The 27790-nt window shown below is 46.6% G+C and overlaps 1 protein-coding gene across 19 annotated transcripts in view; it reads right to left on the reverse strand.

Moving 5' to 3' along the window:
- FBRSL1 (fibrosin like 1) overlaps positions 1-27790 on the reverse strand; it is a 1099284-nt gene that overhangs the window by 91110 nt on the left and 980384 nt on the right. For all 19 annotated transcript variants that reach the window (XM_060249815.1, XM_060249816.1, XM_060249814.1 and 16 more), the window contains one exon: positions 21292-21337. In XM_060249815.1, coding sequence (XP_060105798.1) covers positions 21292-21337 — 46 coding nt within the window. The remainder of the gene's footprint in view (positions 1-21291; positions 21338-27790) is intronic.

The raw sequence follows: 27790 nt of genomic DNA on the forward strand, positions 1-27790 counted from the left end.
AAAGCCCCACTGGTCCGAGAGGTCCAATTCTGCGACCCCTAGACCAGCAGCGCTCTAGGTGATCACCTAAGTCACCCAGTGGGAGGTCTGGCCCTGCTTGTACCCTTCTATCAAGCTGGCCCATTGGTCCATTTAGCATAATCCATTTCTGGCAACTGGTCTCCAAAATCTTGGGCAGAGAAAGATCTTTCCTAACACCTGTGGCTTAGGCCAGGAGGGATTCCATTTTTTGCCACTCTGCAAACTGTAAAATTGAGTTGTTCAGAGATCTTTTCTATAAAGGCAATAAGATTATACTACAACTGAATGCAGTACAAAAAAAAAAAGATCAAGAGTCCAGCAGCTAACAAAAATTTGTGGCAGAGTATGATGTTTGAGGGAGCCTTGCGGTGCAGAGCTTGGTAAATGTAACAGGGGCAGATATCTGGAGCCTTGGTAATTACAATGGAGACCCAATTTATGAGGGTGAGAAACTGTATACGTGATGCCCTCCTCACTAATATGTAAAAATTGTAATGTGCATGCTTGAAAGGAATTGTTTATTGCACACTATAAAAGCTAATGTCATGGTAATCTAGATGAGCTATTTCACTAGCGTTTCTTTTGTTCTGAATAAAGTTTGCTCCTCCTGTTTTAAACAAAGCCTCATCTGTGTGCTTTACTGCACCGGAACACATAAGAACCCATATTTGGATTACAGTAGGTTAGGCTGAGTGTGGGACTAGGGCCAAGGTCACCCAGCAAGCTTCATTTGTACAAGTGCGGATCTGAACCTGGATTTCCCAGGCACTAGTTAGATGTAGTGTCACAATTCCAAAGGTGCCCACAGGCTCAGAAAAGGTATGTTCCCTCTAAGCTACGGAGTCTTGTGGGCAAAAATTCTACTTTGTGAGCTACTGGCATTAAAGTTGTGAGCTACTGCATAAATTAGTGTGCACAGGGGCCATTTTTCCTGAGCTAAGACAAAAAGGTGTGAGCCGGAGGCTAAAAAACTGTGAGCTAGCTCATGCTAACTCAGCTTGGAGGGAACACTGGTTGGGGGTCCCTGCTCTAATCACTGCGCATGTGCTGGCCCAGTCTAGAGAGGCAGCCAGCGCGGCATAGCAGTAAGGGTGTCAGGCTAGGCTTTGGGAGACCCAGGTGTGCATCCCCACTCTGACACAGAAGACTGCTGAGTGACCTTGGGCCGGTCACATGCTCTCTGCCTAACCTAACCTACCTCACAGGGTTGTTGTGAGGATAAAATGGAGGAGGAATATAAGCCGCTTTGGGGGGAGGCCTATTCAGCAAGGTTGGGGTATAAATAAAGAACAATAAAAATAAATAAAATAGACAGGGCACCCATTAGTTCCTCTGTAACTAGTTAATACATGAACTACCCTATTTGCAATGGAGATCCTGAAATATGTAGATTTTGCTGGGGCTCTCATTCCTCCTCCAGCCGCCAGCTGTTTCCACTTGTAAATATTAATGGACATGTCCTCACAAAAACACACACAGACCCAGTTCCAAGAGGAAATGTTACAATCCAAGCTTATCAGAATGTAACTAAACATTAATAGATGCTTATGATGGGGTCGTGACAGGGTGTTTTTTCATTTGTCAAAATGTCAAAAGGAAGCGTTATTTCTTCCTATGAAGGCAGGCCAGCAAACGCTACCTGGAATGGGTTCAAGTTTTGCTTCCCGCTTATCCACATGGCAACGCTTCTCCGCAGGAGGAGAATGTAAGTTTCTGTCCAAGTGGTACTTCCTTTTCCAGCAGAAGGCGATTCATAAACTGGAGTGAATACAACAATGGTGTTCATCAGGAAGTTCGCCGGCCAGCCATGCCGTGGCTTGTTCACTTTGCAGAAAATGTCACCAGTATAAAAGACACTGGTGCACGGCAGTAGCCTGGCCACTGGGGATCGTGGCTACTCCCATCCACTTGACACCGAGACCATCTGACACCCCTTGTTCCTGTGGAGTACCAATATTTCACATGCATCATTCTTTATTTTTGCTGTCAAGTCCCAGCTGACTTATGGCGACCTCTGGTGGGGTTTTCAAGGCAAGAGACTCACATAAGATCACAAGAACATAACAGAAGCCATGTTGGATCAGGCCAATGGCCTATCCCAGCCCAACACTCTTTGTCACACAGTGGAAAAAAACCCCAAAAACCCAGGTGCCGTCAGGAGGTCCATCAGTGGGGCCAGGACATCAGAAGTGAGGGGGAGCAAAGTCTCCTCTCCCCTGCTGGCTTCAAAATACTCACAGCTGCCTTGAAGCCGGTAGGGCCCAGCCTCATTGTGGCGAGCTGTGGGGGGAGAAGCGTGGCAGAAGGGAGGGGGCTGGCAGAGGGGGGGGGGGCAGGCGCAGAGAGGCAAATTAGGCGGTTGTCTTCGGCACCAGGGAAAAGGGAAAGGAAAGGTCCCCTGTGCAAGCACCCGTCATTTCCGACTCTGGGGTGACGTTGCTTTCATGTTTTCACCGCAGACTTTATACAGGGTGGTTTGCCATCGCCTTCCCCAGTCATCTACACTTCCCCCCCAGCAATCTGGGTACTCATTTTTCTGAGCTCGGAAGGCTGAGTCAACCTCAAGCCGGCTACCTGAAAACCCAGCTTCTGCTGGGGATCGAACTCAGGTCGTGAGCAGAGCTTAGGACTGCAGTACTGCAGCTTTAACACTCTGCGCCACGGGGCTCTTTTCTTTGGCACCAGGGGAGAGCCTAGTTTGCCTAGTGGGCGAGCTGGCCCTGAGCATTGAAGGGCTGTCACTTAGAGGAAGGCAGGGAGCTGTTCCTGTTGGCAGCAGAGGAGAGGACTCACAATAATGGGTCTAAATTAAGGCCAGGAAGGTACCTGCCGGATATTAGGAAAAATGTTTGTACAGTAAGAGTTGTTCAATAGTGGAATCAGCTACCTAGGGAGGTGGTGAGCTCCCCTTCACTGCCAGTCTTTAAGCAGCGGCTGGGCAAACACTTGTCAGGGTTGCTGTAGGCTGATCCTGCACTGAGCAGAGGGTCAGACTAGATGGCCTGTATGGCCCCTTCCAACTTGGTGATTCCAGAATTCCATCTTGGAAGCTAAGCAGGGTTGGTGCTTGGGAGGGTGACCACCAAGGAAGCCTCTGCAGAGGGAGGCCACGGCAAGCCATCTCTGCTTCTCACTTGCCTCGAAAGCCCCTTGCTGGGGTCACCACAAGTCGGCTGTGACTTGACAGCCTTTTACACACACTGGTACCCTGAACACAGCCAAAATGCTGAGAGAAGAAGAAGAATTGCAGATTTATACCCCACCTTTCTCTCTGAATCAGAGACTCAGAGCAGCTTACAATCGCCTTTATTTTCCTCTCCCACAACAGACACTCTGTGAGGTGGGTGGGGCTGAGAGAGCTTTCACAGAAGCTGCCCTTTCAAGGACAACTCTTGCAAGAGCTATGGCTAACCCAAGGCCATTCCAGCAGCTGCAAGTGGAGGAGTGGGGGAATCAAACCCGGTTCTCCCAGATAAGAGTCCACGCACTTAATCACTACAGCAAACTGGAAGTTTAGGAGTAAGTAATCAGGGAACGCATTTCAAATCCAGCAACTTCAGGGTGGCACATGTAGCTCCATCAGGCCCCAATCACTGCACCCCCCCACCTTGGTGAGCACCAAAAAAGGTGTCAGCAAAAGCAATGTGGCGCCCATGTTAGGAACTCCTGAAACAACGCTGAAGTGTGAACAGGCCTTGAGGAAGCCACCGGAACCAGAAAGTTTGATTAAACATGTGCAGCCCCTGTGCACAAACCTTTCTCCCGTGTCCCTGCCTGAAACCTAATAAGGCACCAATCAGAGAGCACACATGTGAAATTAATCACTGTTAAATTAAACTGGATCGTCTTTTCCCCTCTTCCTTTGCTCCCTCCCCAAGCCAAGCCCGTCCTGAAATTTCTCCAAGGTGTGTATATTTTATTTAAGTCACCAGGGCCCGAGAAGCACAGCCAAGACTTTCACAGGAGTGGAGAAAGAGGAGGGCATGTGGGTACAATAGCTCCTTAAGAGCTCTGGCTCACCCCCCTCCCCTCCGCCCCTCAAACCTTCCGTTGCTCTAATGAACGTTTGGTGTCTGTCCATGAAAAACAAACATCAATCAGGCAACAGGCTGTTCCTTTTCCCTGTTCCTGGTCTGAAATAACAGTCGTCTCCCCACTGGGCTGGGAACGCCACTTCCCGGTCCAGCGCACATAGGGGGATAATAACAGGGGAGCTGAGGGGGAGGGGGGATGAAATCCCGCTCCGAGGTGCCAGAATACACAGTGAACCGTGCCTCTCGGAGCCAGAGAAAACTTTGGAACACAACAACTTTTGATTTCTCCTGTCCCATTGGGCACGTTAATTATTTAATAGCTAGCTTGTGAATTTTCAGCAGCGGTAGGAATAGATGGAGGAGGTGGGGGGGGGGGGGAAGCAAGCAATCTCTCTCCATCCCTCCCCACCCGGTCTAGCAAAAAAGCATGTGTTCCCGTCCCCCGTACAGTGTTTTTTTAAGATAAAACCAGTGTGTCACATTTACATTCTGAACTACCGTTTGGTGGCGGGGTGTGTGTGTGGCGGAGTGCAAACACAAGTTTCTAGTTAGGGATCCACAGAGTTGCAGGGCAAACCAAACAAGACCATTCCTATGATTTCTGAAAGAGCGGCTGCCAACGAACTTCTGAAATGGCAGCTTCAAGGTACGCGTTTCTCCCAGCAACCCTTCCGCATTTAGATGCAATGCAAGCTTACGATAGCAAAACAAAAAAAAGTCAAGAGTCTTTCGAAGCAACAGCCTGGCGGTGGAGCTGCCCGCAGCGCCAGAGTTTTCATGGGCAAAGGTGCCCAGCAGCGCTTCAGAGGGAAAAAAAAAAAACCACACAAATCTGACAGATCTTATTGGTTAAGAAAAGAGAGAGAAAACGTCTGAGGCAGAAATAAAATCCATACCCTAGCCCATCTACTAGCCTAGCCTGCCTAATGCTGTTTGACGGGAAACCCCTCCAAAATGACAACACCCTGCTCTGTTGGTTTAAAATTAACACGTTGTGATTGGAGGCCTGGCAGGAGCACGCAAAGGCAACTCTGCCAGCAGCAACAGAAGCAGCCTCAGAGCAAGCGGCTGCTCTGCAGCGATATACCTGGGTGGCATGCTTCGCAGAGGCCTACAGGAAACGATGGGGGCGAGAGGAGAGAACATTTCCTTGGCTAAGCGAATGTTTGCAGCAGGAGGACGTGCCTTAGAACCCAAACTCCAAACCCAAGGGCCGATATGCAAGCTTTTGTAGGTGCAGGAATCTGTTTCTTAAGCTCTGCGGTATGTGGGTTCCTGGTGGGGAGATGGAGCCTCTTACCCGCAAAATGGGCACAATCCAACCCTCGAGACTCACAGAAAACAAACAGGGATCTCTCTCTCTCTGTTTGGGACGGCACGGAGAAGCACCCCACACGTTTACAGAGCATCTGTGGTTGCAGCCAGCGACGGAAGCCTTGTGTGTGCACAAGGCTCTCAGCCACAGCAAATAAGTCTCAAGGACGTGAAACTGTATTCGGAGGGTGGCAGCATTACAGGTATATATATATCATCATCCTCACAGACTAGTCAGAAGTGGTTAAATGCAGCTGGACGCAGCAGTTAGGAGGACTAATGTGGCCAGACAGCAGTTTTATATCCAAAGCTGCTTGCATTCTATAAACTGCAGGAAGCACCAATTGGTTCAAAATATGACATCCAGACTACTGGCTGGATAAGGTGGTATCGGTCACATCCTGCCAGTGCGAAAGCGATTCATTGGCTACCAGCTTGTTCTGGATCGCAACCAGTTTGCTCTGGATTGTCATACCCAGGCCTCGGATTCAGTGGGAGCTCACAGGAGCACAGCTCCTGAACCTTTCTGAGAGTTCCTCCTCCTCCTTCCCACCTTGTCCATTGAATAGTAGGTGCAGCTGCATAACAATCCCTGGATGAGCTGCACCACCTATTTTTCTACAAAACGACCCCTGGTCATACCCATTTTGTCTTAGTAGCAAGATCCTGGAGCTTCCTGAGATCTCCTCCAGAATGGAGATCCCCCGAGTAGCTGGAGGCGGGGATGTCTTCAGGATTGCACAAAGATCATAGCGTGGGGTTTGCTAGGTTTGGGTTTGCAGGCTTAACAGGAAACACTGGCCTCTACACATGGACTGACAGCCCTGATCTGGATGGCCCAGGCAAGACTTATTCAGATTTTGAAAGCTAAGCAACACCATAGAGCAGGGGTGATCAAACTGGCCACGTAGAATAAACACCAGATGTTTGAGAGCAGCAAGACATGAACTTCAGATGTTTAAGTACCACAAGACGGACAGATGGGAGGGAGGGAGGGAGGGAGGGAGGGAGGGAGGGAGGAAGGAAGGAAGGAAGGAAGGAAGGAAGGAAGGAAGGAAGGAAGGAAGGAAGGAAGGAAGGAAGGAAGGAAGGAAGGAAGGAGGGAAGGAAGGAGGGAGGGAGGGAGGGCGGGAGGGAGGGAGGAAGGAAGGAAGGAAGGAAGGAAGGAAGGAAGGAAGGAAGGAAGGAGGGAGGGAGGGAGGGAGGGAGGGAGGGAGGGAGGGAAGGAAGGAAGGAAGGAAGGAAGGAAGGAAGGAAGGAAGGAAGGAAGGAAGGAAGGAAGGAACTTTAAATGCATTCTCCAAGCTTGTTCGAAACCAGGGGTGGCCAAACTTGCTTAACATAAGAACCACACAGAATGAACTTCAGACATTTTGACAGCCAGAAGACATGAACATCAGACGTTTGAGAGCCACAAGATGAAGGAAGGAAGGAAAATAGATGGGTAGAGGGAGGTGGAAAGAAAGCAACTTTAACTTTAAAAGCATTCTCCAAGCTGCCAGCTGGCTTGGAGAAGTGATTTAAAGAGGAAATGTTTCTCCAAGCCAGTTGACAGGGTGCTGGGGGCTTCGATAGCCACCTAATATGTGTGAAAGAGCCACACGTGGCTCCTGAGCTGGAGTCTGGCCACCCTTGCCATATAGTTTTCAAGGCAAGAGACATTCAGAGGTGGCTTACCACTGCCTGCCTCTGTGTAGCAACCCTGGACTTCCTTGGTGGTCTCCCATCCAAGTCCAAGAAAGAAAGAAAGAAAGAAAGAAAGAAAGAAAGAAAGAAAGAAAGAAAGAAAGAAAGAAAACATGCCAGAGGGGCCAGCCCCCAAGAAGCAGAGGAACTGAAGCTTGCAGAGTGCCCGTGTTTTGTCTGCGCACAAACATGGGCGTGCATTTCTAGGATGAATTACACGCAAAAATGAAATTGCAAGAGCTGTCAGGGCATGAAGGATGCCCCCGCGATCCAGCCTCATTCACTCAGGATAGGACGGGACAGGCCGCTGTGAGCAATATAGGGATTTACACATCTCAAAATGAAGCTAATATAAAAATCAATTACTGAAACATACCGCATGTCAACCCTGGGATTGCTGTGGAGAATGAACTATTACCGCTCGCCCACACAGATTGATCGGGAGAGCACGCTTCCTGCTCATCAACCACACGCCCCATGATTCCCAGACTGCAGAAGAGGGTTTTTATTTGGGTGGGGGGGAGAGAGTGAAGGACCATGCATCGGTCTGTAGGGGTCTGCGGCAGCAGCTTGTTAATAGTGTTCTCCCTGCTCAAGCTCACCTCACTGCCGGGGTGGGGGTGGGGGAAGGAATCACTGATTTGCGGAGAATTGTAGATAGCACAGGAGTTGCACACAAAAGGGAAATGGGGTCCACTGGCAATTGAAGAGCAAGCTGAGATCTCATTGATCACTTTCATTGATTGAGCAGAAGGAAACCCAAGAAGAGCTGGGGGAGGGGTCAGCTCCAGGGCCCCCTCCCCATCCACACTCAGGTACCCTCAAAGCCTTCCCCTGCTGACTTGTCAAATTACTTGTCAATTGCTGGTCTGGCCTCTATTATGCCAGTGACCTGCACCGAGCGCCAGGGTTACCATGCCTGCCTGCAGGAATCCCTAATTGGCTATTATACAGCTCAGGACAGATTAATATAGATAAGTTGTCAAATTGATTCTCAAAAGTAAGTTTGTGCAGCATGGGCACAAGAACGTGAAGGGAAACGGGGAACAGAGAATCTGGGTTTTTTTCCCTTTAGTGTTATAAAGACACAAGGGCTCTGAGTGAGCATTCCTTAGGGCCTTTGCAGGCGAGTGGGTAAGCTCACCCAACATGTTCAGCGTGGAAGGCAGTTGCAAATCTCTTTGCCTGGAAGGACAGAATTAACACAATGGCCGGAAATATCACTTCCATTTTGAAAACCTGCCCTCAAATATGAAGGAAAAACAGAACAGTAGGCCTCGAGAGATCTTGACATATGAACTCAGGAGTCATGACAGTGGTAAACAATGAAGACTGATCCCTTTCTCTGTTTCCAAACTGATTAGCACATCTAAACCAAAATGCTGCTCCAACCAGGTGGACTAGAAATGTACAGGGCTGGCCCTCGACTGGCTGGCACCCTGGGCAAGGTGTGCATTTCACAAGGCTAACTTCTGGCGCCCCACCACCTGCACTGATAACGTCATCGAGTCACGTGGGGAGCACCCAATTCGGTGCCCCCAGAAGGCCAGTGCCCTAGGCATTTGCCTAGTTTGCCTAGCAGCAGGGCAGGCCCTGAAAGTGTAGGACAAAGACAGAGACGAAAATACTTTTGAAGGGAAACATTTATAGCTTACATAACTTATAATTCAAGTGGGCAGCTGCGCTGGTGCGAAGCAAGAGAACAAAGTGGGAGTCCAGCGGCACCTTTAAGACCAGCGAACTTTTATTCAAAGCGTGAGGTCCGAGGAAGTGTGCCTGCACACGAAAGCTCACGCTTTGAATAAAAGTTTGTTGGTCTCAAAGGTACCACTGGACTCCCACTTTGTGGGAGAGCCAGTTTGGTGTATTGGTTAAGTGTGCGGACTCTTATCTGGGAGAACCGGGTTTGATTCCCCACTCCTCCACTTGCACCTGCTAGCATGGCCTTGTGTCAGCCATAGCTCTGGCAGAGGTTGTCCTTGAAAGGGCAGCTGCTGTGAGAGCCCTCTCCAGCCCCACCCACCTCACAGGGTGTCTGTTGTGGGGGAGGAAGGTAAAGGAGATTGTGAGCCGCTCTGAGACTCTTTGGAGTGGAGGGCGGGATATAAATCCAATATCTTCATCTTCATCTTCTTTGTTCTATGCCTTATAACTGTATTCATTCCCAGCCTAGTGGATGTTTGGAGTCGCAGCAACTCAGATTTTTCTCAGATTGGCTGGTGACTCCCCACCCCCTTGCTATCTAGTCACATGACTCACATGACCTGCTTAGCTTCTGAGATATGATGAGATCAGGCTAGCCTGGGCTATCCAAGTCAGGGCTTGGTGACTTTGGCCTCTCCCAAATCAATACTGATGGCGATATCCCCTTACATCTGATAGTATGATTAAGAAGAAGATGAAGATATTGGATTTATATCCCGCACTCCACTCTGAATCTCAAAGTCTCAGAGCCACTCACTATCTCCTTTATCTTCCTCCCCCCACAACAGACACCCTGTGAGTTAGGTGGGGCTAAGAGAGCTTTTACAGCAGCTGCCCTTTCAAGGACAACCTCTGCCGGAGCTATGGCTGACCCAAGGCCATTCCAGCAGGTGCAAGTGGAGGAGTGAGGAATCAAACCCAGTTCTCCCCAAGAGTCCGCACACTTAACCACTACACCAAACTGCTCTCACACATCAAACTGGCTCTCTTAATATTTTGATTGCAAGATACCAGAATGGCAGTGCAGCCAAAAGGAACAAAACGATGCAATTCAAAGACTTGGGTAACAACACAACCTCCAGGTTCCAGGGTGTTAATAATACCTAATTTGGAGTCCTATGCTCAGTTGTGGGCACTTCACAGTTCATAAAGGAGAGTTGGAAGCCGGGTAGAATTCAGAAGAGAGCTATGAGAAGGATAAAAGATGTAGGCACTAAATCCTACAAGGAACAATTGAAGGAATGGAATGTGTTTGGATTAGAGAAAAGGTGATTTAAATTATGCCTTATGCTTTTATCCTTTGCTATTATAGTGGCATGGGAGAGGGGCTAACTCTTTAAACACAGAGGGATTTATATAATTCTTCTGTTTTAAAACACTTGATCTCTTTACTATGCCACTTAACTAATAGCAAAGCATTGAAGTTATGGGGAATTTTATGGGAGAATTTATTTAATTTCAATGAAAGACAGGGCAGCCCTCACCTGGATAGTCCAGACTAGCCCAATCTCATCAGATCTCAGAAGCTGAGCAGGGGTCAGTCCTGGGTACTATTTGGATGGGAGGCCACCATGTCACTGCGCAGAGCCCAGGCAATGGCAAACCACCTCTGAATGTTTCTTGCCTTGAAAACCCTCTGGGCTTCCCAGAAGCGGGTTGTCATAAGCAGGGTTCACTTTGTAGCAGGAGCTCCTTTGCATATTAGGCCACACCCCCACGATGTAGCCAATCCTCTAAGAGCTTACAGTAAGCCCTGTAAGAAGAGTCCTGTAAGCTCTTGGAGGATTGGCTACATCATGGGGGATGTGCCCTAATATGCAAAGGAGCTCCTGCTACAAAGTGAGCCCTGTTGATAAGCAACGTGCTGACATTTAGCTCAAATATTGTTAATTGTAGGACTTTTTAAATGCAGGAATGCACAGGAACACAGTTCCAGCTGGCTTGTTGTTAAGGGGTGTGGCCTAATATGCAAATGAATTCATGCTGGGATTTCCCCCCCCCCTTTACAAAAAAAAGCCCTGCCTTTAATGCTATCAACGATGAACAGCCCTAAATTCAGCTGGAACGTGCACAAACATTGTAATAAAACCAGTATTAAAGAAAGCAGATCATTTGATGTGATTCCCCCCCCCCTAATAAAATATCACAGAGAAGCTATGCAAAGCTTGTCTGGATTGTGCCACAAACCCAAGGGTGTTTAAATCTAAACCTGGGAGCAAAAAGGGAACCCGGGTTTAGAAGCAAATGCTTGAGCCAAAAGAGGAAAAAAGGTAAACAAGTGGCAGAAAAGATGGGAAGTAAATTCGTTTAAAAATTTTTTTAAAGTCCTTTTAGCTCAAGGTAATGTAAACTGTTATTAGTAGATGGCTGGAACTATTTATTAAAATGCCTTGGCTCATAACCGGATAGCCTCTTCTAATCGACTTTCACACAAACTGAAAATTTAAAACTTGTCAGTTGAGGCAGAACAGTGTATGTTGGCTTATTTTGTCTACTCATTACAGGTCTTCCTCCCCACCACTTCTGCCATATGTATATACTATATAATTAAAGAAAGCAAATCATTCTTTCTACAACATTTATACAAGCAAGAGTTTATTTATATTTTAAAGGAGTGCGTGCAAGTGTTGTGTGATGCAGAAGGAGGAGATTCGCTCTGGAAGGCCCTGTGTGCTGTTAGCTCTCTGGAATTTTTTTTAACAGTGCTCGCTTTTAACATGTAAAAATATTTTAAGGAAATGAACCAATTTCACCGAGGAATAGCAGTCAAGCAGAGACATTTATGATACCCTGGGTAATTGGAAAGATGCATGTGTACTTCTCCCAACTCCAAAAAACACAGCCCGGGGTTGGACGCCTTAAATCAAAAAGCAATTTCAGTCCGTAATGCTCAAATAAATAATTAAATACATTTTATCTCCTGCAGTATTGCTTCTATTTATTCTAACCCCAGCAACAGGAACAGAGCAGCGTGCCCCAATAACCATTTTAAAATAACAGACCGCCACCCAGCCAAGAGCTTAGAAATGTTTATAAGTTGACTTCTTGCCCCGATATGACTATGAAACTCTGTACAGACTGGCTTGGTGGTAGAAAAAAAAGAAGAAAAGCTGGGGACAGCTGGGTTATGTCGCAGAGAGGTTAGCTATTGCCTACTCGTCTTTGACAACACTAGATTGTTGTTGATATTAAAGCCATAAATTGTTCCTCTCCATCAGCTGCCCTCCTGATGACATTTCGCGCCCAGGTGAGTTTGAACTGTACTGACATGAGACAAACAGTGCTGATTGAAAATTGACCTCCCCGGGCGGCTATGAAAGCCCCAGGGGGTTGTAACACAGAGTGGCATGAATCTGAATCCTACGCCTGGGCAGAGCAAACAGGACAAGGCATTGTGATGCGATCGGCGACAGGGACATGATGCCTCAGTATTGGCACAATAAGGAATTTCCTCCTTGGGGGAGCAGCTTTCTTGGGAGCTGGATCCTGATAAACAGGAATTGAAAAATTGGGTTTGAATACGCTGCAGCTTTGCATGACCTGGATGGCTCAGGATAGCCCAGTATTGTCTGATCTTGGAAGCTAAGCAGGCCCTGGGTGGGAGACCACCTAGGAAGAATTGGGTTGCTACATAGAGGCAGGCAATGACAAACCCCCAGTGATGTCGCTTTCCTTGAAAACCCTACAGGGCCACTACTGAACAGCTGAGACATGGCAGCAACTTTCCACAACGGCCAAGTAAGAACATAAGCCATGTTGGATCAGGCCAATGGCCCATCCAGTCCAACACTCTGTGTCACACAGTGGCCAATATATGTGTGTGTGTATAGCCACTGATGGATCTCTTATCCATATTTTTATCCTATCCCCTCTTAAAGTTGGCTATGCTTGTAGCTGCCACCACCTCCTGTGGCAGTGAATTCCACATGTTAATCACCCTTTGGGTGAAGAAGTACTTCCTTTTATCCGTTTTAACCTGACTGCTCAGCAATTTCATTGAATGCCCACGAGTTCTTGTATTATGAGAAAGGGAGAAAAGGACTTTCTCCATCCCATGCATAATCTTGTAAACCTCTATCATGTCACCCCGCAGTGGACATTTCTCCAAGCTAAAGAGCCCCAAGCAGTTTAACCTTTCTTCATAGGGAAAGTGTTCCAAACCATTAATCATTCTAGTTGCCCTTTTCTGGACTTTTCCCAATGCTATAATATCCTTTTTGAGGTGCAGTGACCAGAATTGTGACCAGAAGTAGGGTTACTTCGCATCCATCAAATGAAAATCAGAAGTCGGATTCTGGAGTTGGTTTTTAAAACCACTGCTACTATTAACCTTGGTATCATGTGACGGATGATCATGGACACACTGGCTTGGCAACACCCTCGCACACTACAGAGCAAAGGCAATAAATCCCAGCATTTATCAAGGCAAAACTGGGTTATGGGTGATGTTCTACAAGCTAACTTCTGATAGATCCAGGTGGGCAGCCATGTTGGTTTCACAGATCTACTAGAGTAGAAATAAACTGTGGTTCATGTGAAGTCTGAACTGGGCCATAGAAATAGAAGGCAAGAACAACACCAGAGGTCAACCAGATCAGACCAGACCAGAAGTTCATCTAGTCCAACATCTCATTTCGTATCAGTCAATTAGATAGTCTGAAAAGGTTTCAAGCATGTATCACGTGAAATATACTATTTAAAGAGGTATGCTCGGAAATGACTACTCTTGGGCACGCAGTTCGCATTTCAGATAAAGCACTGAGATAGCCAATAATAAACGTGACACATTGTTTTAGACGGACTTGCAGATTTCTTCCACTTCTGAGATCCAGCAAGCAGGGCTGGCTCGCCCACTAGGCAAACTAGGTGGTTGCCTAGGATGCTGGGAGGGGGGCGCTGAATTGGGCTCCCTCCCCTCTCGGTGCCCAAGACAACCACTTAGTTGGCCTCGCCTCTCCCCTCACCGCCAGCCCCCTCCCTTCCACCACGACAAGCCTGGGCCCTACCAGCTTTGATGCAACCGTGTGTTTTTTGAAGCCAGCGCTGGAGGAGGCTTCACTCCCCCTCACTTCCGGTTCCGGGAGGGGGGGGGCACCGGGCAGAAAGCATGCCTGGGGCATCATTGCCCTAGGTTCCAGTGCTGCCAGCAAGAACGACCCAATTCTTATCGAAGAAGAAAGCTAATTAGCAGCAGAACTACTGGTCGGCCCAAGAAAAGAATTCCTCTAGTTGATGGATTCTGTGTCTCTAAGGGGGAAGCGGGAGAGGAAATAGGCAACACAGAAGCAAAATACCTTGCCCAGGGTCAAACTGCAGGCAACAGCAGGAGAAGAACCTAGGTCCTTTTATTCCTAGTCCATTTCCCCAGACAGAGCATAAGGCTGCAATCTACTGTATACATTGAGAGCCGCTTCAGCAGTGTTAAGTTTCCACTTTGTTGAAAGCCTGCCGAGATCCAGGTGAAGTAACCATCCATTTCTAAACCCTCCCACGCCCCCAGCCCTTCTTGAAATAATAAGGTATCCATTCTGAAACAGCATGCCCTATCTCAGGAGGTTTTGCATTTCTAGTTTTTAAAGATGATTTACTATGACAGCTTAGCACAGCAGGAAAGGGGAAGGGGAAGGGGTGGGGGGAAACAGAGGAAGACTCCATGTCCTTAAGGCAACAAAATTATGCAGCCTCGATTTCCCAAAGAACAAGGTCTCCCTTTTTGGGATCACACATGGTAGTCAAAACCTCACAGTCCTCTCTTAACAAGAAATCTCTCTTTCCTGGCCTAAGGCACTCTTCTGTGGTCAAGAGGCCCAAACAAGAGAATAAAATGAAAAGGCAGGAACTTCAAATGGGCTGCAAGCTGTTAGCCCACCGGGCCAAGCTGTTGCGGAGTTGACAATTAAAGCCTGCCTGCTGAGAAAACACAGTTCTGGCTTGTCAAAGGCTGGAGACTTTGCCTGGCAGGTGTGTTGTAAAAGTGCAGTGTCTGGAGTTCTAAGGAGCGAGACTGTTCTGGTAAGAGTTGCTGATCAAGGTTTATGCCAGGGGCGGCCAAATTTGCTTGATGTAAGAGCCACACAGAATAAATGTCTGATGTTTGAGAGCTGAAAAAATGCACTTCAGATGTTTGAGAGCAGGAAGGAAGGCAAATAGATGTGGGGGGAGGGAGACAGAGGGAGGTAGAAAGAAAGCAACTTTAAATGCATCCTCCAAGCCTCCAGCTTGCTTGGCTTGGAGAAGTGATTTAAATAGAGAAATGCTTCCTCCAAGTCAGCTGACAAGGCGTGTTGGGGGTTTCAAGAGCCACACGATATGGGTGAGAGCCACATGTGGCTCCTAAGCTGCAGTTAGGCCACCCCCGGTCTATGCGACGTTTTGGAAAAATGTCAATACCCTTCACAGCATTAGGAATATCCGATCATCCTGAAAAGATGCCCTGATATGGACAATCCAGGATAGCTCAATCTTGTCAAATCTCAGAAGCGAAGCAGGGTGGGCCCTGGTTAGTACTTGGCTGGCAGATCACCAAGAAAGTCCAGGGTTGCTACGCAGAGGTAGGCAATGGGAAACCACCTCTGTTTGTCTATTGCCTTGAAAACCCTATGGGGTCAGCATAAGTGGGCTGCAACTTGATGGTACTTCCTATCATCATAAGAAGACCGCAGATTTATACCCCGCCCTTCTCTCTGAATCAGAGTCTCAGAGCGGCTTACAATCTCCTTTATCTTCTTCCCCCACAACAGACACCCTGTGAGGTGGGTGGGGCTGAGAGAGCTCTCACAGAAGCTGCCCCCCTTTCAAGGACAACTCCTACGAGAGTTATGGGTAACCCAAGGCCATTCCAGCAGCTGCAAGTGGAGGAGTGGGGAATCAAACCTGGTTCTCCCAGATAAGAATCTGCACACTTAACCACTACACCAAGCTGGCTCTCATACAAACCAACAACTCAATTTCAAATGAGGAGGGACCATGGGTTATGAGTGCAGCAGTTGTACTTTTATGTGGGGCGGGAGCCTTAGCTTCCTCACAGAACTACAGCCCTTCAAGGTTATGGGAAGAAAGCTGTGGCAAGTTCAAACTTCTTGAAATCAAACATCAAACATTATAAAAATTATAATGCTCAGAAGCTAGGTTAAGATATCTCAGAGGACCACTGATTTCTACAGACATGAATGAAAGCCCATCAGTGCCTTGGAGATTTATATTCCAAAGTCCAATTCTAGTTTCTGGGCTACTATTTGCAAAAAGCCCGGCCCAAATTAACTACAGCTTGTTGAAAAGGCAATTTATTATAGTCAAACAGCAAAGATGTTAGAGTTGCGTGCTAGAGATACAGTCTCAACATTCGGAATAATATTATTTTTTATTAATCACACTCTTGAGTAATGGGGCCAAAAATGGAATAGTTTTGGAAACTGTGAAATTAGCAGGAATAGTTACAGTGCAATCCTTAAGACAACTTACTTGGAAGTATGCCCAATTGGATAGATCTGAGCTGGATTCTAAGTAGGCTTGCTCTTTGAGATACAAAGTATAAGATTCAACCGTCATATGAGAATGCTGCCATAAACAACTGGAGTTTCAAAAACATTTAAGAAAGTGTATTGACTATGTTCTCAAATCGTAGGAGATAGGGACATGCTGAATTTCTAAAAACAGGCACTAAGGCTCCAACGTGCACCAGAATCACAGCGTCTGTACTGTAAGGAGTTCTTAATGTCTGGAGACAAAGTATAATTATAATTAATTAATAATTATTGTATGCCATTGTGTGTACAATTGTCAGAAGATCCTACGGTTGTCTGGCAGTCAGAAGTACTAACTCTTTTAGCATTATGCAGCTCTAGGTGGCGAGCTAGACTTGTTTTTAAGGCAAGAGACTTTTCAGAGCTGGTTTACTACTGCCTGCCTCTACATCACAGCTCATGACCTTGGTATTCCTTGGACGTCACCCTTCCAAATCCTAGCCAAGGTTGATCCTGCTTAGCTTCCGAGATCTGACAAGATCTTCTCAGTGGTGAGGAGGAAAGTATTGATGAAACATGCCCAAAGAACTTTTCAAATTGTTTCATATTTGTTTCTTTTTAAAAAAGAGAAAAGGTCAAAGATGTAAATACATGGCACTTCAAGCCTTCCTGGTTAAAGGAATGAGGCAACAAGACCTTCGCCATAGTTTCCAGTGATGACTGAAACTAATTTCTAAGAGTTTCTGGCAATTCTTACAGCTACATTTGTCACTTCCTGTAAAGAGCTTACTGTAAGTATACAAAGGCCACATTAAAAAAAAAACACCTGTGCCCTCCACCCCTCCCTGCTTGGTAGCCCCAGCTATGATATCAGGAGTACAGATGGGTTTTGCAATGCCGGGACTGTTGATTAACAGCAAACTAGCATTTGTTGTTGGTTTGCTAACTACAATCAGGCCTCATTTTGGGCAGGAGCTCACAGGAGCGGAGCTCTGGAACCTCTACAATTTATTGTGCTCTTTCTTTCTTACCCCACCCCCCAAATACTTGCTTCTGGGCTCCATTCTTCCAAACCCCTGTGAGAATACTGCTGAACTCTAAAATCTGACAAACTTTCTAATATTTTTCACCATTAAAAAATGGGAAAACTGACCAAAACATATAAAGCAGACAGATGGAAATCTTCATCATGCCACTGTGGCCACATAGGAGAAAGTAATTTAACAAGTATGATGGGAGTAAGGTTTTATTGTGACAATTCTAATTCAAGAAGCATATGAAGGCAGATGCTGAGCTGATATAATTTAGTACACCCAAGGCTGGCACATGGGAGTAGGCAAACTAGGCAAATGCCTAGGGCGCCAGCTCCCAGCAGGAGTGTGGGGTGAGCACCCCCTCCCCACTCGCGCCGTCCCCAAGCCTTGGATTCACTTCTTGTCTGCAGCAGTGCCCTCCGAACTCGACGAGTGCTGTGGAGGGAAAGTGCCAAGTGTTTTTTCTTGGCTTTAAGGGGTCAAGGGAACTCCACTGACCACTTCAAGCCAAGAAAAAAACAGCACTTCCGATCCTCATCGCCCACCAAACTTGGCAAGTGTGGCGGGGGGAAAGTGCCAGGTGTTTTTTTCCTTGGCTTGAAGGGGTCGGGGGAGCTGCCCCGACCCCTTCAAGCCAAGAAAAAAACAGTGCTTCCGATCTGCAGTGCCCACTGAACTCGGCAAGTGCTGCAGAGGGGACGCGCTGACCTCAGTGTGATGACATCTACTTAGTACACCTTCCAGGGATGTCAGGGATGTGTGACCTATGCAAATGAATTGTGCTGATGAGCTCCACCACCTCTTTTTCTATGAAATGACCCCTGACCACAATATGTAACAATTGTGAGTAGTTATGCTTTCTCAATTCCCACACAAACTGGGACTTATTTCTTACATCCAGGGGTTTTTTTTGAGCAGGAATGCAGTTCCGACTGGCTTGGCATCAGGGGATGTGGCCTAATATGCAAATGAGTTCCTGCTGGGCCTTTTATTTTAAAAAGCCCTGTGTGGAACAATAGTGATGTCAGAGGTGTGTAGCCTAATATGCAAAAAAGTTCTTGCTGAGCTTTTTCTACAAAAAAAAGCCCTGCTTGCATCTAGTGGATTAACCAGAATTTGTTGCACAAAGCATGATTTAAACAGGCCACACTTTATCATCCCATCTGCATGTGGTCCAAAAGTCTCTGCCAGAGAGTTCCCCACCCCTGACATATTCAGCAGGCACTCCTGAGAGGAAGGCAGCTACACCATAAGTGTTCCCAAGGTTGCAAGTGAGTGCTAATGGGATAGGAAGCCACGTTTCACAGAGGCTTCCTCACTCCCTTGACTTATGAGCGTTTTGGAGTTCATAATTCAACTAGCCTTCTTTCCCATCTGCCCAGAGGTAAAAGGCTTGTCTTTCAGACAGCAAAAGAGGAGGGGGGGGTAACAAAATGTGAAAGAGAGACTGTCTGAGCACACCATGTGTCAGAAAGCTGGACGCCAAAACAAACAGCCTTTTCTTATTTGTTCATTGATTTATTTGTGGGGAGGATGCCTTGTAAAGGGCCTCTGCAGTGAATGCCTCCACTCCCTTTGCACCAGGAAGAAATGTATGCAGCGAGACAAACAGAGCCTCGCGCCAACAAAACAGCAATTCATCCCCACCTCAGATGATACTTTTATACTGAATTATTATTTCCTTGCAGGGAGTGAAGCTGAAGAGGGGAGAGGACAGCACCGGCTCAAAAGACCTTTTCACCAAGTCCGTTTCACAGCTACATAGCGTTGCCAGCTCAAGGTTGTGAAATACCTGGAGATTTCAGGAGTGGAACTTGAAGAGGGTTTGGGAAGGGGAGGCAGTCCAATGGGGTACTGTGCCATAGATTCCACCTTCCAAAGGGTGGGTTCTATGGGCCTGTTGTTTAGACCTGTTGTTTAAATGGGGCAAAATGCCAGGACCCAAACACGATTCGGGTGCAGCCTGCCAAACTACTGTCCATTTGCTGCAGGAGTGTGAGTGTCCTGCTTTCCAGGGAAATGTGATAGAGCTCTTTAAACTCTCTCCAGCTGCAACTGAGTGGACTGAAAATTTAGATATTAGTATTCAGGGAGATTGCACAATCAGTCTACATGCCCACTGCATCAACACGGTTATGTATTTTATATTATTATTATTATAAGCTTCCTGTGTGTAACTGTCATTCAATAAATAAATAAATGAATAATAGCAGCCATTTTCTCCAGGTGAACTGATCTTTGTAACAGCGGGAGATCTCCAGCCACTACCTAGAGGTTGTGCAACACGACAAAAGCCACACGGACAAAAGGTTGGAGAAAAAAAGCCCAAGCTCCGTGTAAAAATTACCTCTTGCACAATTAATACACAACAATGTCCAATAAAGATTTTTTTTTTATTGACAGCAAACGCTGAGAAAATGTTGTAAAATTATTTTGATGTGATGAGTGAAGGATATGAGTGCGTTAAAATTCGCTTGGATAAAGCAATAATGCGAAACAGGAGTTCTGAAGACCGGTGATGCCTGTAAGCTGGTTTTGTTCATTGAGTTTTTCAATACTTCCCGCATACATTGTGCTAATCTGGAATATTTATGAACTTTTTTGAAAAAAATTTATATAAATAAATGAACAAATTTTCATTTATATAAATAAATGAACGAATGAAGAGTTAAAAAAAACATTTTTATTGGACATTGTTGTGTATTAACTGTACAAGAAGTAATATTTACATGGAGCTTGGGCTTTTTTCTCCAACTACCTGGATGCTGGCAACCCTACCAGGCTACAGTCGACAGGCGTCACATTGGCCCAAGAGAGTACCTGGGACCTGCCCATGTGAGCTGCTTCATGGATGTGATCTGGTGTGGTTTTTAAAATTTTTTTTAAAAAGGTATTCTGTAAGTCTAAAACCAAACAGAGTTGCCAGGTCTCCTGCTTTAGCATGGTATTTGGTAAAACCATAAAATTCCTGCTGAATCACAGAGTGGCATGACATCTCTTCTGGGCTCACAGCGTAAATGACATCACACTGTCAACAGAATAGCCCCCCATTTCCTGACAGCTGCCAGTCACCTCATGCATATTAATTAAAGAGCGTTAAGCATTTAAGAGCTTCTGTAGTTTAACTTATTTCTGTAGTGCTACAGAGTAATATAAGCAAAAAAGAGGACAAGGCCCTGTCCCCCATCCCAAGTTTCAGGCTAAGGGCTGGAGAGAGCGGAAAGGGCTGGAGTGAGCGGGTTATGGGTCCAACTGGAACAGGGGAAAGGAAGGACCTGTGGTTGCGTATTCCCACAGCTTCTAAAACTATCAGAAAATCGGGGGGGGGGGGGCTGGCAACTGGATGCCCAGTTCCTTCTAAAGAAAAAAGTAAAGGTAGAGTCCCCCGTGCAAGCCCCAGATGTTTCCGACTCTGGGATGATGTCACATCATGACGTTTTCACGGCAGTGTTTTTACGGGGTGGTTTGCCATTGCCTTCCCCAGTCATCTACACTTGATCCCCAGCAAGCTGGGTACTCATTTTACCGACCTCGGAAGGATGGAAGGCTGAGTCAACCTTAAGCTGGCTACCTGAAAACCCAGCTTCCGCCGCGATCGAACTCAGGTCGTGAGCAGAGAGTTCAGACTGCAGTACTGAAGCTTTACTACTCCGCCCCATGGGGTTCCTGTCCCTTCTAAAGTAGGATTGCTTTATTACAGTATAACAATATTGCCCAGTATTACAGTTGATCTGCAGACTAGAAACGTCAATTCCCCTGGAGAAAGCGGCTGCTTTGGAGAGCGGACTCTAGGGCACTGCACTCTGACGAGGTCCCACCCATCCCCAAAGCCTGCCCTCCCCCAGCTCCACCCCCAAAATCCCCCAAGTTATTTCCCAAACCTAGAACGGGCAACCCAGTTCTAAAGGCAACACTGCTGAGTGGCTAATAGATGTTGCATCTCTTAATCTCATTCCTCCCCTTGTATTTTCAGATGAAGAATAACCGCAACAACAACATGCCAGAGAAAGTCTTAGGTGTCTTTAACTTGCCTACCTTTAGCCGCTGCAGGCGAGAAGAGCTTCTCTGAGCCTTCAGAAGCCTGAAAACAAGCAGATGGAAGAAGGTTAACCACGTCTGAAAATTCAGCATCTCTAAACAGCAATAACAGAAACAAATCCGTTTAAGGTGAAAAGACTGCAGTTATGTGTCACACCTGGAGGGTGCAATGTTGTGCCATTAAAAAGGGAATTGAGAACAGAGGAAAGGGGTGGTGGTGGAAGGATATGAAAACGGAGGCCCCAGCACACATCCTCCTTGTCTTATACAGGCAACCATGCACTGCACAAGCTATTTTATTCATGATCCTTTCCCCAAGAAAGTGCAAATGAAAAGACCGCCAAGGTGAAGCCACTGCCATTTCAAAGCCTCTCATTTTGAAACAGATCCTTACAAAAAAAGTGAAAGATGTTATATGTAAAGCAACCGACTGGGTGATGCTGAGACATGGTGGGCACCAAAGAAAGAATATTTTGTACCGAGTCGCACACATCCAACCCATGCCCCGCTTTGTGCTTAGCCGATTATTAAGTAAAGCCGATTCCCTCCTGTTTATATCCAGGCTGCATTCTGCTTTTTGAACTCCATTCCACGCTGTTCTCCTGCCCTGTGAAGTAGTTAAGAAATCCAATTAACCTAAACCTTGTAAACAGCTTCACGGTAATCGGGGTCACTGGGTTTTAGCCAGGATGATAACAACATACGCTGGAGGGTGGGGAAATCCATGTAAATAAAGCCTCTCCCCCCACCCCACCCCCAAACAATTCAAACTCCCTTCCCTGCCCAATAAAACAGGAAGACCACAGAATGTACAACCAGGTAGGAGTGCATCCAATCAATCCACAGTCTTGCTGCCCCAAATTTAAGATATAGAATAGCAGAAGGGACATATAGAAAACCAGGGGTTTTTTTGTAGCAGGAACTCCTTTGCATATTAGGCCACACTCTCATGATATAGCCAATCCTCCAAGAGCTTACAAGGCTCTTAGTACAGGGCCTACTGTAAGCTGCAGGAGGATTGGCTACATTAGAGGTGTGTGGCCTAATATGCAAAGGAGTTCCTGCTACAAAAAAAAGCCCCAGAAAAGACTCCCTATGTAATTTTATATACATTTTTTTGTTAATTTTTGCTATTTTTATTTTAACTGGAGCTTAATTTGAATATCTGTATACCTGATAATGTTTTCATCAGTTGGATCTGGTTGCTGACTGTCATAATAAAACCGAACTGAAATGGAAGAGACTCTTGTTTACCTAGGGGCTCTACGAAGATCATGACATTTCCCCGCAACACACATTTCCAAAAGAAAGTGGCAAAGCTCGGTTATGAAGGAGAACCTAAACGGGAAAAGCACAAGCGCATAAAGCTATGCTGTATGAGTCACTCAGCTTTGCAAAACTAATAATAATAATAATTCAACCCATGGCTGAGTTAAGTTGATTTTCTTTCCAACAGCATTGATTTTATTCCGTTGCTCCTCGGGAAGCGTGCATTATAAAGCGCCTTATGAATTGTACGGCAACACTACATATTTCATAGCGAGAGATTTAGAAGGCAAAATAAACACCAGAGAAAAATAACCAGATTTGCGACAAACGTGGGCCCTGACACAGAAGGATCATGAGGAATCAATGGGAGGCTTTTCCCCAGCTGGCTCCAAAGGCCTTTTGGATGTATGCCTTTGACAGGCAGTGAAGAAGACTACCCTGTATCAGAGGTATTTCTGAGTGACAAGAGGTTACAAGCGGCAGGCGCTTACTGAATGTTTCTGCAGTTTAAAAAACAGGAAAAAAGGAAGACACAACCTGGCAGACGAAGAGACAGAACCCGCACGATAAATAAGGAAATTTTGAGCCATATGTTTTCTGCAAAGGTTGCCTCTGGTCATTGAACAAAATAACCCCCGAAATCCTTTGGGAGACGCCGCATCTCTCACAGACTGCAATTCTGCTTTGGGTTATTATGCTTTTGCTGGAGGAGTGAAACCGAGGACAGGCGTCATTCGTAGGCTAGCCTTTGGTTATTTATTTGCCAAATGCCAATCCTGCGATGCCAGCTAGCATATAAAACGGCACACGCAGGGTATTTTTTTCCCCCAAACGCTGTAAAAAAACACACAAACCAACCCAACATGCACATACGCGCACATGCCACGAGAAATATGCTGTTTCTTTCCTGACAAATCACAGAGCACAAACAGCTGAATTATAGCACTGCTTAAAGGAAGAGCCAGGGCAAGCACAACTGGGTTTTCCTTATTTTGGGTTCATGCATAAATATCTTCCAGCGCCAGACGGACTGAAAACATAATCCCATACTAATGCCAGACACCAAGCTCCATCAGATGTTTGTTCACCCTAAATAAATGTGATTCAGTGAAAAACCTGCAGTTTCCACAGCCGCTTGCCCTCTTATTACGCGGCTACCAAGAGACAGTCCCGCTGCCAGCTCCCTTTTGCCTCTCAAGCCTGCGCAGTGGTGCTGAACATCAGCTCTGCCTGTGTGCGCAGAGACTGTTTAAAATCCTTTGACTTCCATACGTGCTTGCAGTAGCATCAGGAATCATGATGGCAAGGAGACAGGGAGCCGGCAAGGGCCACCAACCCTGGAGACTGCCCCATCCACTGCCATTCTAAGCAGCCACACAGATTTGCTTAATAGTAAAGCACATCCTGATCTGCATTATTTGCATGTTGCAGCCCAAAGGTCCCCAACGTAATGCGTGCCCATGGGGGCCAGGGTACCCACTGACACTTTTGCTGGTGCCCACCAAGTGGGTGGAGCCAAGTGGGGCTCTTGCCCAGCGGAGCTTCTGATTTGCCACTGAGGATCTCACTGGCTGTGCAATTCAAACATCATTGTTTCAGTGGCAGCTTCCACCCATGTTTGTGTTTGTTTTGTTCTCTCTCATTCCTCTTTTCCAGTGTATTGTTTAATTATCTCTCTTCTCACCTGCGCTGAATCTTCCTCCCTCCTTGTGGCTCCACTTCCTGCAGCAGCCATTTTGTGGTGGGCTCTGCCTTTTGCAGCTGCCATTTTGTGGTTGGATGCACCACCCTGTCTCACGATTCCAGGTTGGGGACCCCTAGTCGTGAGAGTTTTGCCTGCCTAAGAGACTGCCCCTCACTGAGTAAACTAGGGTCACCAGCCTCCAGGTGGGGCCTGGAGATCTCCCACTTTTACAGTTGTTCTTCAGCTGGCTGAGATCAGCTGCCCTGGAGAAAATGGCTGCTTTGAAGGGTAGACTCTATGGCATTTTACCATACAGAGGCTCCTCCTCTCCCTAAATCCTGCCCCTGAAGTCTCTTTTCTAACACAGACCTGGCAATCACAGAACTGCCTTGGGATTCTAGCACATAAAGATCTCCAGATCTGGGCTGTTTAATTCCATTTCTGCCCCATGTCTCCTCCCCCTTTCTCAGAACTCAGAATTGCTTGGAGCAGTTTGTGTGTGTGAGGGGGAAGAATTGTTGTGGCATAGGGTTTGTGTCAATGGATTTTGTTAACAGTCCCACCAAATTCCTTTCTCTAGTGTGGTGTTCTTGTACCATAAATGCACACTTATTTCCCATGATTGTGTACAGCCTCCACAGCTTCATTCCAAGCAACCTTTTTTCTTTGGAAGATTATATAATGTATTATACCTCATCCTTCTGCCATTAAACACATCCTCTCCTCCCTGTTCAAGGACATTCCAAGATATGGTTGCCAGCTCTGGGTGGGGAAATACCTGGAGATTTGGGGATGGAGAATGGGGGTGGGGGCAGGGCTTGAGGAAGGGAGAGACCTCAGCAGGATATGTTGCCATAGAGTCCACCCTACAAAGCAGCCATTTTCTCCAGCGGAAGTAATTTCCATCATCTGAAAATCAAGCCTAATAGCAGGAGGACTCCAGATCCCACCAGGAGGCAGGCAACTCTGTTCCAAGTGCACTGTTTAGAATGGGGGGAATGAGGTCTTTCCCCATGTGGGAAACTATGAGATTCTGTATAGCTGGAGATTCCGGGGATTGAACATGGGAGCATGGAAAGGCATGTGCTCTACCACCGAAGTATGGCAATGATCATAATAATCAATGGACAGAGTGCATGCATTTTGTTAATTGTGCAAGAGTGGGATTGTGTTCCTCCCACGCAACACAGTTAGGGCTAAAGCTGGACCAGTCCATTCTGCAAGAACAAGATGGCTGCCTTGTACAGCAGACCTCAGATATAGTAGACTTCAGGTGCCTTGCACAGTAGACTTTCAGATGCCCTTTTTTGCTGTCCAATTGCTGCTGACTTATGGCAACTCCATGGGGTTTCCAAAGCAGGAGACGTTCAAAGGTGGTTTGCTATTGCCTGCCTCTGCATGGCAACCCTGGACTTCCTTGGTGTTTCCCATCCAAATACTAACCCTGACCAAACCCTGCTTAGCTTCTAGATCTGATGAGACTGGGTAAGCCTGGGCTGTCCTGGTCAGGGATAACAGGAGGCACAAAGGATTCAATTATTTATTACATTTTCCCAGCAGAATAGAGAATAATTCTGCGTTTTCCACCTTGGGCTGAACCTGTCCTACAGTACAAAGCAAAGAGATTTCCTTGCTTTCTGTTCTGTATCACTGCCCTCCCCCCGCCCCCAATTTCCCCTTCATCCTTCAACTACCTGAAGCAGTATCATAAAATGAAGCACAGGGCAAGGCTTTGTGTACCCCTCTAGTCTTTTGCTGTTTGTATTAGGATGATTTCCTCCCATCACTGGCTGATTCAGGCAGACAAGCTCAGCCTGAAGCTGAGGGGCAGAAGACACTTCCGTCCCTGCTTGTATATTTGGTGCCTGTCTTTTCCCCTTGACTGCTCCTTTCTTTCATCCCATGTTAGATATATCAGAGCCGGAGGAAGAGATGTTTTACTAAAGCTGTCACTATTGTTAAAAGGAAAGCAATCCCCCAAACTTCTTCTCCTCCAGTCCCCCAAACTTCTCCTCCTCCAACCCCATGCCCAGTTCTGGGTTCTTTAAAAAAACAACAAAAAAAAAGCTTCAGGATTTTCTCCTCGTGGGAAAGAAAGGACAAGTTGGAAAGAAACAAAATATTGTGAAACTGCTTAACAACTGCCTTCAAGACACCCCCCCCCCAAGCCAATCTGCACAAAAATTTAAAGAAAAATCTAACATTTTTAAAAAGGGCTCTGCAAGGTTGGAACTGCCTCCTCCTCTTTCTTTTTGGAGTTTGTTTCTCAGAGTGTCTTAACTTCTTTCAGTACTCCCTGTTAAGTTTTGATCTTCCTTTCTTGCTTTCTGGTCTGATTCCTATCGAGCAAGTAACCACTGGTGCCGGGGATTCCAGCTCCATACTGGATTTGAAAACGCAATGAGTTGGATCCAGTTTTATACTCCTCCCCACCCCTGCCACCGGACTCCACGGACATGTCAAGCTCTCCCATGATCCCACTGGTCCCTAGGCAAACACACAGCCAAGCAGTTAGTCTTGTGCATCATGGGTTTTTCAGCTCTACCGGACAGGTATTGAAGGCTAGGCAGTGTTGGCTTAAATAAAGCAAGCTGGAAACCGTGAACTACGAAGCATAGCCTCTGCTCCCTAAGGATAAGAACATTCAGGGATAATACAGTCCCCAGCTCATTTTCTCTTGATTCAAGTTAACAGGGGGCAGCTGAAAGGTGCAGCCTCTGACAGATTAACAATTAAACTATAGACCACCAAAACCAATAGCAGGGAGAGGCTGCCAATCGCTGCAGGTCAGCAATTCTTCTCTCTCCCTTTTACCCAGCCTTTTTTAAAAACAATCAGTGACTAAGTCAACACTCAGGTGGAGGTGAAAATTACAGCTCTTCCCTGTAGGCTCTGGAGCAGACGACAGGAGTCTGTGCACCGCTACTCTCTCTGAGTGCAAGGCACATATATCTTCACTAATACATCTTCTTCTGGTATACCCCCCAGAGAACTCAGGGAAAAGAACTTACTGGTGATCCCTGGCTCAAAGAGTGTCTTCTTTGTCCTCAACAAGGGCCAGAGCTTTCTTGGCCCAGGTGCCAACTTGATGGAACTCTCTGCTGAATGACATCCTTGCCCTTTGGGACTCAAGGTAATTTCTCAAGGCAGAGACAGAGATGTTCCTCCGGGCCTATGGTTGAGGATAGAAATGGTTTCCAGCTAGCCTTCCTTCCTTCCTTCTCTCCCTCACAGGGAAAAAGGACACCAAGTTGTGTTCTTTTAACGTGCCATCCATTAGATGAATTGTTCAGGATGTTTTTAAAATGCTTTTAACTTAAGAATATTATTATTTGGAAATGTTGGCACCTGCCCTGAGCAGTATTATGCAGGGAAGAGTGGGCTATAAATCAAATTAATAATTCTTGTTCCTTTCTGTTGTAAGCTGTCCTGAGCCCAGCCCTACTTGCATGGAAAGGCGGTCTAAAATTTCATCATCGCCACCACCACCAGCAGCAGCAGCGCTGGATTCCACTGATCAGCCACACACACAACAAAGGTTCT

This window comes from Heteronotia binoei, chromosome 11 (assembly GCF_032191835.1).
Source record: "Heteronotia binoei isolate CCM8104 ecotype False Entrance Well chromosome 11, APGP_CSIRO_Hbin_v1, whole genome shotgun sequence".
NCBI classification, from domain to species: Eukaryota; Metazoa; Chordata; class Lepidosauria; order Squamata; family Gekkonidae; genus Heteronotia; species Heteronotia binoei.